The sequence below is a fragment of the Anastrepha ludens genome, chromosome 5 (assembly GCF_028408465.1).
Source record: "Anastrepha ludens isolate Willacy chromosome 5, idAnaLude1.1, whole genome shotgun sequence".
Classification (NCBI taxonomy): domain Eukaryota; kingdom Metazoa; phylum Arthropoda; class Insecta; order Diptera; family Tephritidae; genus Anastrepha; species Anastrepha ludens.
In genome coordinates, this window is record NC_071501.1 from 33,206,457 (window position 1) to 33,223,307 (window position 16,851).

The window sequence follows — 16,851 nt, forward strand, 5'->3', positions numbered from 1 at the left end:
CCCAGTACAAGTAGGATGGCGAAGAGGAATGGACGATGAAAACAATCGTTGACTCATCTCTTAAAGTGTTTGAAGTCAATGTTCTCTGAGGGGTTTACGGAAGCTGAATGTTGAGAAGAATGTCGAAATTTACAGGAGCAAAGCAAAGTGCAGCGAATAAAGATGTAGCGGCTGCTCTGGCTAGGCCATGTTGTACAACAACGGTCACAGTATTGGAAAGATCAAGTGAATAAATCATCAGCATCATCATCATCACTTTTGGTACTACAGCTCTTTGTGATTTTTGGTCTACAGCACGTGGGACCTCCATACATATCGATCGCTTGCGACTTTTTTCCAATTCTTTATCCCAAGTTTATTGACGTCCTCCTTTATTTCGTTTGCTCATCTTGTTCTCGGCCTTCCTCTTGCTCTAGTGTTGAACGCTCTGGCCTCTGGCCTCGCACCGTCCATTCGTGGCTTTCTTCTAAATATTTGGATTTATTTTAGGTTTTTAATTGTCGTCGGTTCACTCGAAGCCCAAACAATCGATCAGCATCGTTTGGAAGTTTACTGCGCCAAAAAGAAAAAGGAGACTGAAACGGAAAACGTGGAATTCTCTGGCTTCCACAATTTTCTTCTTCGCCCTTGTACCGTCCACTATTGTTACATAACCCAGCCAAGTGAATAAATATTTGGCTTTATTTTAACTTTCTAATTGTCTTCGGCTCACTTGAAGACCAATCGATTGATGATCTCGATCAACATCGCTTGAAAGTTTATTGCGTAATCAAAAAGAAAAAGGAGAAGAAGAAGTAAAATGAAAAGGTTTTCATTATTTATTCCACGGATTGTTATTCTATCCAGCCCTGGCGAGTGAGTTTTCATTTGACTACCATTGGAAAGGTTTTCGGGTTGATCTCCACCGTTTACAGGCAACTTCAAATGATCCGAAGGGTCTTCCTTAACGGGTGAGTGGTGTGCAGTAGACAATGAAAATTTCCGAATGTATTTCTACTGTGTGTTGGCGGCCGCCGTAGCCGAATGGGTTGGTGCGTGATTACCATTGCAGTCCCCTTCGGCAGGCAATAGCAAACTTCCGAGTGTATTTCTGACATGAAAAAGCTCCTCGTAAAAATATCTGCCGTTCGGAGTCGGCTTGAAACTGTAGGTCTCTCCATTTGTGGAACAACATCAAGACGCACACCACAAATATGAGGAGGAGCTCGGCCAAACACCCAAAAAGGGTGTACGCGCCAATTATATATATATACATATATATATATTAGGGCGGGTCGATTTAAAAATCGCCCATTGCTCTGTGAAAATCGTATTCTAGGGATCAAAATAAGAAACTTTGCCGAAGGAATTATACTTCTAAAACGAATTCTGATGTCCCCCAATTTGGGTCGAAATATTGGGTAGGAGCAAATTTTGAAAAATCCCACTTTGACCCATTTAGAGTGCTCCAATCGAGTCCAAATGTATGACCGACCCCCACTAACTTTGGACGGCCGATCCACCCATGCCAGTGGCACACCCCCTGGAACTCCCCTGGGGGGTTCCCCATACAATCATTTCAAAATATCACCATTTTTGGCCTTTGCATTAAAAAATCAACTAAATGGCTTTGCTTTTTCTTCATTTTTATTTATTTATAATAATATCTATTTTTTCTCTTAAGAAATTTATTTAGTCAGAACATATGTAAATGAAAAAATTTATTTAAGTGAGTTATAGAAAAGAAACTAAAAAGTTCGACCCAAATTGGGGGACATCAGAATTCGTTTTAGAGGTATGGTTCCTTCGGCAAAATTTCTTATTTTGATCCCCTGCGGAAGTTTGTCATTGTCTAGCAAGTAGCGATTGCCATAAGAAACGTCTTTGGTGTTTTGTTAGCCTTGGCATCTGTCCAAGTACATTGATCCTGCAATTCAGTCGGAAGACACCTTGCGTTCAGGTCCCTCTTTTTGAAAAATTGAGGAAAATCAACTGATGGCCTCCAAAATCTGTTATGCTTTATTTGCTAAAACATTTTTGTCGAATTACGTATTCTAACTTAGTCTACAGAAGATGCCCGCACATCAATTTGTTCAAGCACTGGTACTGAGAGATTAATTAAGCCAAGGATCTATTTGGAGCTTCTTTTAAATGGAATGAGGAAGGCCTTTTGCAGTTTTATATCTTCATTAGTAGACGAACTTGTAAATGCGCGAAGAGCCGGGTTGATCACGTCAGATAAAGTACTGCCAAATTTTCCCATCCCTCTTACTACTAAGTCTATATTTTGTGTAAAAGTGCATTTTTTTCTGCCGGTTGCTGTTACTACATTACTTTTCTGCAGAATTATCGCGAACTTAGCTTGGAATTTGGCACTTGAGTAACGCTTTTGTGAAACTGTATGCTTGTATTTAGCTCCTTAATAAATATTTATATCCAGCATAACTCGCGCTTACGCAAGGATTCGATAAGTTGTGAACTGCTGTTTAAGGCATCCTCTGTGTATACTCATTGGTGAAGATTTAGTGGAAAAAATTTAATATATTTATTAATACTCTTATGTAAGATAGTTTCGTTAGTCTTATGTTTGCATGCATCTTTGTATTTAACTGTGTTTGTGATTGTTAATTTCAAATAGTTTTATAGAGATACTTCTTCTCTTACTTACCCGGCACAATGATTGTGTCATTCTTCATCCAGTAATTAATGGATTTTGGATACGCTTCCGACTGGCATTCGAGAGTAATATTCTGAGTAATAGCGGCACCGACTAGTTGATTTTGTATCCAAATCATTGGGGGAACTGCAAGTGATGGGATAAAAATAAAATAAAATTGAAATATAGTACAATTGAATATAGGGTTTGGCTACTTAAGTGATTATAAATTAACGATTTATGGTAAACCAAGAAACAACAATTAATAATTTACTCCAGGGTATCCAAAAAAATTAAGATACATTTTCAAAATCATTTTCTATAACATAACTTTACTTTTTTAAAAACAATTTTTATTTTATTTATTTTTTTCCCCAAAAAATTTACTTATTTTTCACAAAATTGTTTCTATAAATATTTTTTTTAATATATACATATATTGCCTCAAATATAAAACAAAAATAAATAAAATTTATGAGTGGTTAAAAATATCGGAATATATTTGGTTTCAAAAACCTCCACACCAACCTTCTCACCATAGAATAAATCTCAAATTATGATTTTTTTTCAAAAATATTTCAATTTACCTTTTATTATAAATACTAACGTCAAGCAATCATAAAATAATTGTTTTTAATTCAACGCGATTTTTGGTTTACCTAAGAGAGGTTCAAGTTTTTGATTTTTGTACTACAATAGAATGAACTATATTTTAATGAAAAAATATTAAAGTTAAACAAGAAAAAAATAAATGGTCAAAACTTGTCGGTTTTTTGGAAGACTCGTTTCTTGGGCTGATTTGCTCACCAAAAGCTTGTTCGTGTAAGCATCAAGAAAACTTACACAGTTGGATGCGAAAAATATTATCGCTCATTTGATAAGACCTCTTCGCTCAACCCATTAGTGGTTTACAGCACTTTTTTTATCTCTTCTTTTTTTTTAAGTAAAAATTAGACAAAAAACACAAATTTTTTTAGAGACTAGTACAGATTGTCTTAGAGACTAGTAGAGACTAGATGATGATAACATAATAATAGTCTTAATCCGTAAGAAAAAAGTAAAACAAAATCAAATTATTTATAGGCAATATTAAGAAGTTTAATGTAAGAGTGTTTTAAAGAAGGAAGAAGTCAATCTCAGTAGATGTGTACAGAAATATGAAAAAAATCTAACTCATTTCGTTTCAGACCGAACTAGACAATTATGTAATTTGATGCGAATTTCTTGAAACTACGCAATTTTTGCCCTTGGAAGTATACTTAAAAAATTATGTTTTGAATTGAAATACTCCAAGCCCTCAGATAGCTTGTGGATGAAAATGCTGTAGTAGTTGCTCATCTTGAGTACTTCAATTCTATAGCATTTGTTTTCCAATGCATGGCCGAGCTTCTCCTCCTATTTGTGCTGTGCGTCTTGGTGTTTTTTCACAAATGGAGGGTCCTACAGTCTCAAGCCGACTGCGAACGGCAGATATTATGAGGAGCTTTTTCATGGCAGAAATAAACTCGGAGGTTTGCTATTGCCTGCCGAGGGGTGACCGCTATTAGAAAAATGTTTTTCTTAATTCTGATATTTTACCGAGATTCGAACCTACATTCTCTCTGTGAATTCCGAATGGTATTCACGCACCATCCCATTCGGCTACGGCGGCCGCCTCAATCTGAATTTATGTAAGCAGACTTTATCGGCGAAATGCAGTCTTAGTCTTCAAAGTCTTCCACTGCCAAACCCACTGCTACCCATCAGAACAATCAAAGGCATTGTTGTTTTCAGGCCTTTAATTTAGTTAATTTTTTTCACTATTGCTCTGCATGCCGAGTTTCCTGTGTTGTTCAGTCAGAAGTAAGTTTACTTTGGGATTTTTTGGTAACTTTTATCGAAGAGCATTATGCAGAGTAGCATTGCAAACGCTAAAATTGTCACTTAATGCTAGGCTTTTAATGATTTTCATTTCCTTATGACTACTCCCATTGCGTATATTATTTTATAAGAGCAAATCTATTTTTATGTATCAAAAATGACACTTATGACCGATTCCATGTAAGTGATACAGGTATATTTGGATTGAAGACCCCCAATTTTTCTGAATATTAGTTTATTAGTACGCGTGAGTAGGATAAGAAGTAAAATGAAAAACTGAAGTAAAAGCAGAAGCAAAATAAAAAAATTTTATAATTTTCAGAATTATTCAATATCGAAAATGTGTTTTTCAAAAATTAGAGAAAAAAATTCCCAAAATTTTGAACTACATAAAAATAAACTTATATAAACTTTAATAAATAAAATTTTTTCTAACAATTTTTTCTCCAAAAGTAAAATTTTTCTCAAAAGATAAAATTTTTACCAAAAAATTAATTCTTTTCAAAAAATGATTGCTTTTTTTTCAAAATATTTTTCTTTCTTTCAAAAATGAAATTTTTTCTTAAAAACGTTTTCCATTAAATTAAATCCTTCTAGAAATTGTTCAATGTTTAAGAAAACATACATTTTTTTACATAAAAATTTTATTTAAAAAAAAAAAACTGTTGAAAAATTAAGAAAAATGGATTTTTTTTTCTTATTTAAAATGTGTTTTTATTTTAAACTAAAATTTTTTTTCCAAAAACATAATTTTTGGTTTTTTGAAATTACATTTCCAATAAATATTGACATTTACAAATTATTACAAAATTGCAGAAAAAAAACTTACCAAAATTTTGAATAAAAGCCAAACATAAAATTTTTTTTTTCAATAAATAAAATTTTTTGTAAAAACTGTTTTCCCAAAAATGAGCTTTTGTTTTTCAAAATATAAAATTTTATAAATTTTATTGTATGTAACTAAAATTTTACCACTTTTATTGTAAATAAGCAAAGTTTTATAAATTTTATTCTATATAAATAAAATTTTTTTTTTTTTCAAAATTTTATTTTATTTTTAATTTTTTTTTTCAAAATTGAAAGTTTTTCTCCAAACACTTTGTCCAATAAATTCTTTCTAAAATTTTTCGAAACAGAAAATAATTTTAATTTTTCCAACAAAGTTTTTCCAAACAATTTATTTTTTTTCACTAAAATTTTTTTCAAAAACTAAATTGTTTGCCTAAATATTTTTTTACAAAAATTTTGAATAAAATATAAACATTTTTAAACCTATTTTTTTCAATAAATACAATTTTTGTTTCAAAAAATATGATTTTATAAATTTTATTACATATAAATAATTTTTGTTTTTTCAAAATTGAAAGTTTTTGTTAAATAACTTTTTCTAATAATTTTGTTTTTAAAAGAAAAATGTAATGAATTGTTTCAAAATTTTTTAATAAACAATTTATTTTCTTCACTAAAATTTTATTTTTTTTCAAAAATGAAAGTTTTTCTTAAATCACTTTTTCCAATAAATTTTTGAAAATATTTTTCAAAAATTTTAATTTTTCAAAAAATTTTTCCCAAACAAATTAGTTTTTTTTCACTAAATTTTTTTCAAAAACTAAATTTTTTGCATATATATTTTTTACAAGAATTTTGAATTAAGAACTTAATATTTTTAAACAATTTTTTTTTCGATAAATACAATTTTTTGTTTCAAAAATTGTTTTCCAAAAAATAAGTCTTTTTTTTCAAAAACTAAGCCTTTTTTTTTTAAGTAAAATTTTATAAATTGTATTGTATTTAAATAAAATTTTATTCTTTTCATAATTTTAGTTTTTTCTAAATTGAGGAATTTTCTCAAAAAACTTTTTTCAATAAATTTTTTCTAACATTTTTCAAAAAATAATATAGTTTTTTTGTTTAAAAAATTTTTTTCACCAAAATTTTATTTTTTTCAAAAATGAAAGTTTTTCACAAAATCTGTTTCCAATAAAGTTTTTCAAAAATTAAAACAAAAAAAAAAAAATTTAAATAAAAAAAAAATCTTTCAAACAATTTGTTCTTTTTTCACAAAATTTTTTTGAAGAATTCAATTTTTTCCATAAATATTGTTTTTTGTGTAGGCATCTTTTATCCCAAAAATAACATAAAAAATAAATTGTTAAAAAGAACGGAATATATTTGGCTTCAAAATCCTGCATACCAACCTTTTCATTTTTAATTCATGGAGAGACAGTTGATAAAATAAATAAAAGTAAACGAAAATGATTATAAAAATTATAACCAGATACAAATATTTTAAGGCGAATAAAATAGTACAGCCTGCGATTGAATATAGGCGTTTTGTTTTACGGCTAAAATTTCAAAAAAGTTGTTTCAGAGCTCACAATTTTTTTTTTAGACTTATCATCTAAATCAACGCATCCAACACTTTTTCTCAGTGGGTACACAAATCTACCATCAAAATTTGTCAGCCAGCAACTAAAGCAACTAACTTTGTCAGTCAGTATTTTTCTGTGTTGGTTTTCCTGGTAAACCGCCTTTTTCCCGTCGACTGACTATTCAAAAGCTGCTTTGCTACTCTCCTTTTACTGCCAGTTTTAATTGATGTCCTCTCGCCAAAGTCATTTTGTTAATCCTTCACTGCATTTTAGTTTGTATTTTTGCTCATTGATTGGTTGGAAGTTTCAACAAGTCGTCGTTATCTTTACTATCCCCGACCTCTCTTTCTCTGTTGTCTTTGGCTGGTTTTAGTGTAAAATGTACTTAAATTATTTAAATAAGGAAATATTTGTTTGCTTGTTTGTTTTGCTTGTTTGCTGATTACAATTTCGTGCTGCTCAACTGCATGCAGACAGCTAATGGAAAGCCCAGGTGATGATTTTATTGACTAAAGCTGCTCACAGCTTTTTTAATTATTTTTAGCCAGTTGATTTGAAAGCATTTCTACCATTTTAGGCAACTGTGTGTATGTATGTGTGTATATATAAATAGTTGGTATTTATCTGGTGCATCTGCATTTCGAAAGTTGCTTTAAAATTTAATACCTTCCCCTAATAGACACTCCAGTGCATTCCCGAATTAGTTGAGTTGCTTTTCAAACTTGAGCGCTAAATTCTTTTGACATTTAATGTTTTTCATTCTTTCAGCTAAGTGATGCTTCATAGTGGTTCGAGGGTATACAAGTATACTGAGTGACATGCTAATCCAATAATACTTTAATGGATTTTGTGTGAATATTGCTTAGAAATTTGGGTTGATAAAGGAAAGGCACAGAGGGCACACAAAAATGTATTTCCTTGGGCAATCTTCTATTGCGATTATGACAGATTTTTACGACTTAACAAAGTCACTTTGAGTTTGCTGAATCGAGAAAAGGATTGGAAAATTTATTACTGGCTGAATGCTGCATTGACCGAACTGTTAGTTTATAGAAAATATGATTCGATTAAAATGAGCTAAATTGCCGATTGTTGAAAAGTTTTGTATGCACTGATAATAGTTAAGGGTAAATTTGGGCTCACTTTTTTTAGATCCATGTCGAAAATATTACGGGGCAAGGAGGTTACGGAGGTTAATATCTACTCTGACAGCCAAGCGGCAATTACGGGCTTGGGCTCGATAATAATGCTCTCGAAACTTGTTGGGACATGCCTGCTTCACTTTCGATCGCATCCGATATAAAGCTCATTTGGGTACTTGGTCATAGCGACATTGTAGGGAACTGCGAGGCGGATAAGGTGGTCAGACAGGGAACCTGTAAGATAGTTACTCCGCGAAACAAGAAGATTGGGGTCCCGTTGACACCCTACGGTCTGCTCCTGGAGATTTGGGCTTCGCGTTAACTCAGCGAATGCTGGGCTAAAGTACACAAACTTGTAAGGTCGCGAAATCTTTCTGGCCACGAGTGGATCTGAGGAGTTTGACGGATCTCATCAGGCTGACAAAATTTCAGCTCTCGAATTCCCTTGTATGGAGAATGAGGCGGACAACTCAGACAACTCTTCGTAACCGCCCTAGCTGGCATGAATATGAAAATCCTGATGAATTCCATCAGTAGCACGGAGTGGCTAGTATTCCAGTAAATCAGTTATGTCTCGCTAGCTTTCACCAAATACACATCTCCCCCTTCTGCTCCTGCCTTTCTTCACAGACTTCTTATCTCCTTTACAATTGTATCACATAGTACGATTTTTTGATATTCGTCCAAGAGTGTCCCCTCTATGGACAATCATTTCAACCGAACTAACATCACAATATTTTTACTAAAATAAGAATAGTTCATTTTCCTACAAAAGCCATCGAGCTTTGAGAAAATTAAAAGAGAAATTTCAAATTTCAATCAAAAACTCATTAATTATTAGGTGCCCAACTAAGAACTAAGTTCCCGCTGTTCGTCAATAGATGCCGCCAGCAGTGTGTGCTAGTCGATTCTAACATAACTTGAGCATCATAAACCAAGCTTAGACATATGGTAAACAAACTGCTTCGACACATTAGTGATTTTGTTTTGGTATCAAATACTTTTGGTTTTGTGAAAATGTTTGAATTTGTGCCGAATAATCTTGATTTGCGGGAAGTGTTGATTTTCCTTTTTCATTCGAAAAAAAAACGGCGGCTGAAGCGCACCGAGAGCTATAAAAAGTTTATGGAGATTCTGCTTTAAGTGAAACAATGTGCCGATATCGGTTTCGTCGCTTCAAAGACGGTGATTTTAATGTTGACGTGAAAGAAGGAAAAAAAACCTTCGAAGACGCTGAATTGGACGCATTGCTCAATGAGGATCCGTGTCAAACGCAAGAAGAGCTTGCTTCAGTATTAGGAGTTACCCGCCAATCCATTTCCAAGAGATTGTATGTTTTGGGAATGATTCAGATATAGGGGACTTGGGCTCCTTATGAGTTAGAACCAAACCAAACTAATGTGCCGAAGCAGTTTGTTTACCATATGTCTAAGCTTTGTTTATGACGCTTAAGTGATATTAGAATCGACTAGCCCAGACTGCTGGCGGCATCTATTGACAAACATCGACAACTTAGTTGCGCACCAGTTGTAATCCTTGAAAACCATGAGTATCTTTTTCTGTTTTGGACTAAAAACGACTTAATTTTTTTTTGTCTTGGTTCATTCGGAGCTCTCCACTCACTCACTTGTTGTCTGGATTGCGCGTCGTACTCGTAAACCCACGTCTCGCCTCCAATAAGGATGGGTTTGATGAATGTTGTGTCCGATTCAATTCATAAGCAATGTTGAAGTCCTCTGCCAGCTCTCTGATGTTTTTTTTTACGATTATTGATCAACTTTTCTTTCACTTTATTGATGTTTTCATCAGTTTTCAATGTCAACGACCTGCCACTATGCAGGCCGTCGTCATCTTCGATAGACTCATTATCTCTTGTGAAGCGTCCATGCCACTCGTAAGTAGCTATTTTCGTCCCAGTATCATTACTGAAACAGTTTTCCAATATTTCTAAGGTTTTCGCAACATTGCAAACTCATTATTACTAAATTCAAATCCATTTTTAAAACTAAAAAAAAAACGAATACACGTTCTGAAGTAGATCTTCTCGAGACGGCGTAACTATGACAAATGTCGAACAATAGGCGCAAAATTTTGGTATGAATGTTAATCAGAGATATGACAACCTAACAAAAAGAAAAGCAGAATTCAACTCAGCTGACTGAGAGCGTCACCTAGCGGTTAGGTAAGGTTAAGTGGTGCTGGTTGATCTGTAAGAAGATCTCACTTAGACCCCCAGGGTCCACTGTGTTGCCAGCGCTATGAATCTGAGGTCGAATGTATTATTTTATGTAACCCGGGCACCCTGCTGTTTAATCAAAGTGGTGTCATATTTTTATTTGGCGGTGCACATTTTTTTTGTTTTGCCTATTTTTGTAATATCACACGTCCTTGACATTTCATCAGTTTTGAAATAATTTTTCCGCCGGTAAGTGGTTTAAACAATTAGCACTGGTTGCTGTAGCATCCATGGGTAGGAAAATAAGTAAAAATTTTTGAATTAGAATTTTTAAGCTGTAAACAAAGTGATTTTTTTGTTTTTGTGTTACTAAGTATGTGCCTACATTAATTTTGTAGATTCAGTATTGTAAGCAGTAAAGTGAAATGGCGGGTTCCAGAAGACAGTGGAGTGATGATATGATTGAGTGACTTCTCGAGTGTGATTCTGATGAAGGTGAATTGGTTAGAGGTGTAGATTCAGACGCTGAGCCGGATGAAATCATTCAAGATTTTCTTGACGAAGAAACTTCTTTAGAGGAGGTCGAAATATTGGATAACGTACCAGAAAGAACAAGTGATTTTCTAAAAGTGTTGGATGTGCCCAAAAGAATCTACGGCTCAAACAGATATAACTGGAGTGGAGAAGTTCCGCAATTATCTGGACGTACTCCACGACGAAACATTATATTACACCCACCTGGTAATAAAGGACGTACTAAACAAATTTTTACACCATTAGAAGCTTGGTCTTTATTTTTTGATGACGAATCTCTCCAACGTATTTTGTGTTACACTAATGGTGAAGTCAATTTAAAACGTCAAAAATATAAAAACGATCGCCAAAACTACGACGAAGATGATAGCTCTACAAGGCCATCGTACACTCGGAACACTACCATTACTGAAATAAAAGCCTTGATAGGTTTATATTATTTGTCTGGAGTTTTAAAGATGAATTCTGTCACGGTAAAAGAATTATTTGATGAAGACACGATGTCTGGATCTAGATTTAAGTTCCTAACAAACTGTTTGAGATTCGACGATAAAAATACTCGTGAGGAACGTCGTAGAGAGGATCGATTAGCTCCAATAAGAGAATTATTTGATGACATTGTGAAGAAAAGCACCAGTTTTTACACTCTAGCAAGTTGTTGTAGAATAGATGAGCAACTGCTTGCGTTCAGAGGCCGACGCCAATTTCGAATGTATATACCTAATAAACCTGGCAAATATGGTATAAAAATAATATTGATGTGTGACTCAAAAACATTTTATGTGATAAACGCAGAGGTGTATTTAGGTAAAGAAAGTACACCGAAAACACAACCAGTTGCTAATTACTATCTTCAGTGTCTGACATCTCCCATACACGGATCTAACAGGAATCTGGAAAACAGGTTCTGGCATGTGCTAATTGGTTCACGTCAATACCTTCCGCTACTACTTTACTGTAAAAGAGCATAACATTAATTGGTACTTTGAAACAAAATGAAAGAGAAATTCCTTCACAAATGAATGATACACCACCTTTTCAAAGAAATTCAGCTAAATTTGCATATAGCGGACTTCTAACTTTATTAGCTTACTGTCCATCTAAAGGCAGCCAAAAAAGGATAGTTATCTTGTTATCAACGATGCACATTAAACCTGATAAAGATAAATCTGTTGTTTTGCCTGAAATGGTTGACTTTTACAACAAGACAAAGGGGGAGTTGATACTTTTGATCAACCAAGTCACACTTATTCAGTGTCACGTAAAACCCGTCGATGGCCATTGTGCGTTTTCTTTGGATAACTAAACAGCGTTGGTATAAACTCGATGATACTACTGAGCCTAAGTAACGCAACAAATAAAGAAAATGTACCGAATAGACGTATTTTTTTAAAAACTTTGTCTCTCCAACTCATAACACTTTTTTTGGAAGAGCGCAAAAATTGGCACACTTTGTCTACCAATATTCGCGAAATGATAAATGGCATACTGAAAACGTCCAGTGAACCTGATGCACCATCTGATGGCACCATAAAGCAAAGGCGATGTAGATTCTGCCCTTATAAGAAAGAAAGAAAAAAAACCGCATTTTTACATCTTGTTTTGAAAATATAATCTATAAAAGTTATGGGTGCTCAAGCACCCTGGGTGGGAAAAGCCAATGTAAAATATGGGTAGGGTTCTAGGGTTAATACACCTTTTTGCTAGTTTTAACAAGCCGTTCAGCTTTTTCTCAGCAATATCCTTCAGGGATGAAATATGTGGTGATTCTAAGCACATTTGTCTAGTCCTACAGAGAGCAGGACAGTGGTAAAGAAGGTGTTCCAAATTACCTCTAGCATTCCTTTCGGTTCATGTGTTACACGCATCGCTCTGGACTAATCCCATTTTGGTTGAGGGGTAAGACCGTGTCCTGCAGACACTGTATTTTGCAGTGTTTCCCAGACAGTGATAAAATAAGGTTGGCAGTTGCTCCGGGCACTTTTTGATTAAGGTGGTATGTTTAGCCCCAATATACGCCTGAGTCTACATTATTACTGGCACTGTTTATAAACTTAGTTTCTCTTCACCTTTTGCTATACTCGTACTTTACTATTGCACCCACTTTGATAGTTAGCCTGCAGCAGTAAAAAAGTGAACTTGCAATACAAATTTAAATGCAAAAGAAAACTTGCAACAACGTGCTTGCCAACATCAACTTGCCACACTCTTATTATTTCTATTTCAACTTCTTGACTATTTAAACAAAATAAAACTTTTGCAGTTAACTTTTGCTGCGCTCAACAAATAAATTTTAAATTTCAATTTACACCAATACATATCCACACCAATGGTAGTAAAGTAAAGAGGCTAAAGATGGAAAAGGAAAACAAGCAAACAAAGTTAAAGTGCGAATTAAACAAAGTAGCGGAAACGTGAGGCAGAAATAGGGAGGCGAGAAAGAAAAAGTGCGATGTGGCAAGAAAAAATTTAATTTACGCTGCATACATAGGGGCGTACTAAGGTTCACCTAACGGCTGCGCAGTTGACTAAGGCCAAGAGTTTCGAAAAAAAAAACGTCATGAGGGGCAAAATGTAGATAGCGTGGGATGTGAATTGGTGTGTTTGTTGTTGTATGCTTTCATGCATGCATGCAAGTACATATGTGCGCATGTGTATGTGTGTGTGAGTGTATGGGCGTATGTGTGTATAATTGCAGGCAGTTAATAAAAACACAATTAAGCAGCGTAAAAAAGTTGTAGTAAAAAAATTGAATTAAAACTTAAGAGCAGAAAAATAGCAGCGGCAGCCACTTTTACAACCGTTTCGCAACCACAAAAGTGAAAGAAAAGTCAGCGCGGCACATGCATGCATGCATACGAGTATACACACTTATTAGTATGAGCATATAACTGAATGAATGCATGTAAATTTGTCAAGAGAAAAAGCGAAAAAAAAGAATGAAAAGCCAGCAGCGTTGTCAGCTAAGTTGTCGTTGGCCCAGCGCGAGCAAACAGCCGTGGCATGCCACCGGAGCGTTGTTTACTTGGTAGGACTGAATGTCCTTAGGTGTGTGCGTATGTGTGTATGCAAATGCATATACAAATGTGTGCATGAGTGTGTATGTGTGAATATATATATGTTTGCTTCTATTCATACACGTTTGCATGTATATGTGCTTGTATGTTTGTATGCCTGCGCATGTAGAGGCGACAGAAAATTCTATTAAAGCAGCCGACAAGCAAGCGTAGCCGTGCAACGCGGTTATGCAACAAACACTTTTTCACCACTCTATAATATTCGTTGTTATAGAACTATTATTGTTTGACTTTGTTATGTTTGTTGTTGTTGTTGTTGTTGTTGGTGCGACACTTTGACATTGCAGCCAGGGCAGACCCACAGCAACTAGTACGGCTGTTATGCAAGACTTTTATTATGTATGTATGTATGTGTGCAGTATAATTTCAATAGAAGCAAAGCAAGTGCAGCGCAGGGGGAGAGGTGCGTAGTGAGGAAACACAACTACAGCTGTACCAAGGAAAACAGCTGTACCAAGGAAGCTTTTCGGTTTTTTTTTTTTTTTGTTTGGTTTATTTTTTCTGTTTTTTTTCTGTCTTTTTTTCTTGTTGTTTTGTCACACACAACTTTATGGAAAACACAATTTTGCGCGCTTATTATGAAAATTTGAAATAAAAAAATTCTGCGTTGATGATGTTGAGGTTAGAGGGTTGGAAGTGGTGCTGTTTGGTATGAAAAATATGGAGAGAGTGGTTGGGTATTAAACAAAAAAATAAAAAAGCAGAAAATCAAAGAACAGTTACATAGGAGGGGCTATGCCATTTTATTAAAGCTATGAGATTCTAAAATTTGTGTGAATCATTTTTGTTATAATGGTTAAATATTTATTAATTACTCTTGGAAATGTCGAATTAGGTACATTTTCTTCTATATATCGTACATGTTCTTGAATCTCAGAGAATGAAATGATAAGCCACAGTGCTATCAACAAATACGGTTGTTCAATAAGTTTTGCGGTTCGACTAGAAAAGGGCGTCCCTACTAATTTATATTTTTTTAATATGTTGGGACACTCTTCATATGAACGTAAGTCAAGTTTGATTTTAATTCGTCAATTCATTCTTTATTTACAAGCCATTTAGTGTCAAGCCATGAAGTGTCACAGTATTTTCTATAATACAAAAAATTAAGTATCCTGCAGTGATGGAATTTGCATTTTTGGCAGATTTAAAAGCAAAGAAAATTTATGAACAAATGTTGAAAGTATATAAGGACTTTTCACCATCAATTAAGTGGGTATTCTGGCCTAGAAATTTGAAAAAAATCGATGTCTTTTTTTTGCATATTTTCAAAGTTTAGACCTTCAAAAATATGCCCTTCAACGGATTTTTCAAAATTCGAATTATTTTCGCAGATACAGCGGATTTTGTGACGTGGCGTCTAAGCCGGCCTAATGCAGCGAATCGCACAATGAACGGCAGATGTTATCGGACGACTTGAGGACTCGTCCTTTCCGGTAAATCTTTTGCATTCCACACAACCTTTATTTATTCTATATACCTATGAAATGAGACTTTCAGCTATTAGTCCATAGATGTCGCTAGGAGAATTTCTAAACCTTCCCAAATGTCTTGTTTTTTCGTCTGTCATCTGTCAACAATATTCAGTTTATTGTTTGTTACTTTTCATACAACAATACATTTTTGTCGCTCTTAAAAATGTCGAATTTCGTGTCTTCAAACTACGATTTGCGGACATCGTTGAGAACCGAAAAACCACTTGTGTGAAGAAATGCTGCTCTTCCGGTTCAAAAGGAAGTCTTTTTTGCATTGAATCGTTACGGGTGATGAAAAATGGGTGTATTTCTCCAATCCCAAGCGTAAACGGTCGTATGGTCCGCCCGTCCACAAGCCAAAAACAACGGCCAAACCAAATCGCTTCGGCCGCAAGGCAATGCTGTGTGTTTTCTGGGATCAGCGTGGTATGATTTGGTACGCGCTATTAAAACCAGGTGAAACAGTTGACGGTGCACGCTGTCAACGACAATTGGCCGATTTGAACAGTGCTATGCACCGAAAACGCCCAGAATATGCCAATCGGCGTCACAAAGTAATTTTTCTTGAAGACAATGCACCGCCACATCGAACAAGAGCGACCCGGGAATTGGTGGAGACATCCGATTGGCCATTCCGATTATCATTTGTTTGCATCGATGGGCCACGTACTTTCCGAGAGGGCGCTTCAATTCTCACGAAGAAGCCAAAAAATGGCTTGCTAATTGGTTTGCGGCCAATACGGCCAATTTTTTTGGCGCGGCACCCACAAATTGCCTAAGAGATGGGAAAAATGTGTCGCTAGCGATGGCTATTATTTTGAAGATTAAATTTGTAATCAGTTTCTGTTAATGAACGTTTGAAATTGAAAAATGGTCTCACTTCATAGGTATATACCGGTAAATACTTATATACTTTATCCTTCTATAATATATACCTGGAAATATATCGCCGATTAATCCACAGTGAGTAGTAAATATTATGATCTAAGTTATTTCATTAGAATTGTTGCTCGAACTTCAAACGCGATTTTCTCAAAACTACTTTTTTGCCATGATATCTCGAGTTGTACTTGACGGATGGCTTTGAAGTTTGATGAGTATTTTTTATTATACATCTGTCTATTGCGCCTGCCTCGGGTTTTGACAAATTAAAGTTTGAAATATTTTTAAAAAATTTGAAAAGGTAAAAGAAGGTAAAAAAAAATTGTTTTTTTTTCAAATTGACACCATTTTGTGAATTTTTTTTTTTCTTTGATTTGGCACAATCCGATAGCGACCTCCTAACTAATGAATAATTTTTTTCATTTGTTTGTTTTAGATCACTACAAGGGTTGGAATCATGTCAACCATGGAGCACTGTTTTTTATGTAGCCCACTCCGCTAGCCTGTAATTTCACAATTTTTTTATTTTGTTTCATTAATTTTTTTTTTTGCACTTTTCTAATATTAATAAAAACCATAAAAAAATGAATAGTAAAAATGTTTTTCATTTTTTTTATCTTAGTTTTAAAAATACCTAAAATTAAGGCGTCTAGACCTGAATACCCCCTTAATACAGTAGAAAAATGGGTCCTGATGGT

The 16,851-nt window shown here is 34.4% G+C and overlaps 1 protein-coding gene across 1 annotated transcript in view; it reads right to left on the reverse strand.

Moving 5' to 3' along the window:
- Positions 1-16,851, reverse strand: part of LOC128865231 (opioid-binding protein/cell adhesion molecule homolog) — a 283,912-nt gene that overhangs the window by 94,135 nt on the left and 172,926 nt on the right. Inside the window, exon 6 of the mRNA XM_054105356.1 lies at positions 2,648-2,782. Within this exon, the coding sequence (XP_053961331.1) occupies positions 2,648-2,782 (135 nt within the window). The remainder of the gene's footprint in view (positions 1-2,647; positions 2,783-16,851) is intronic.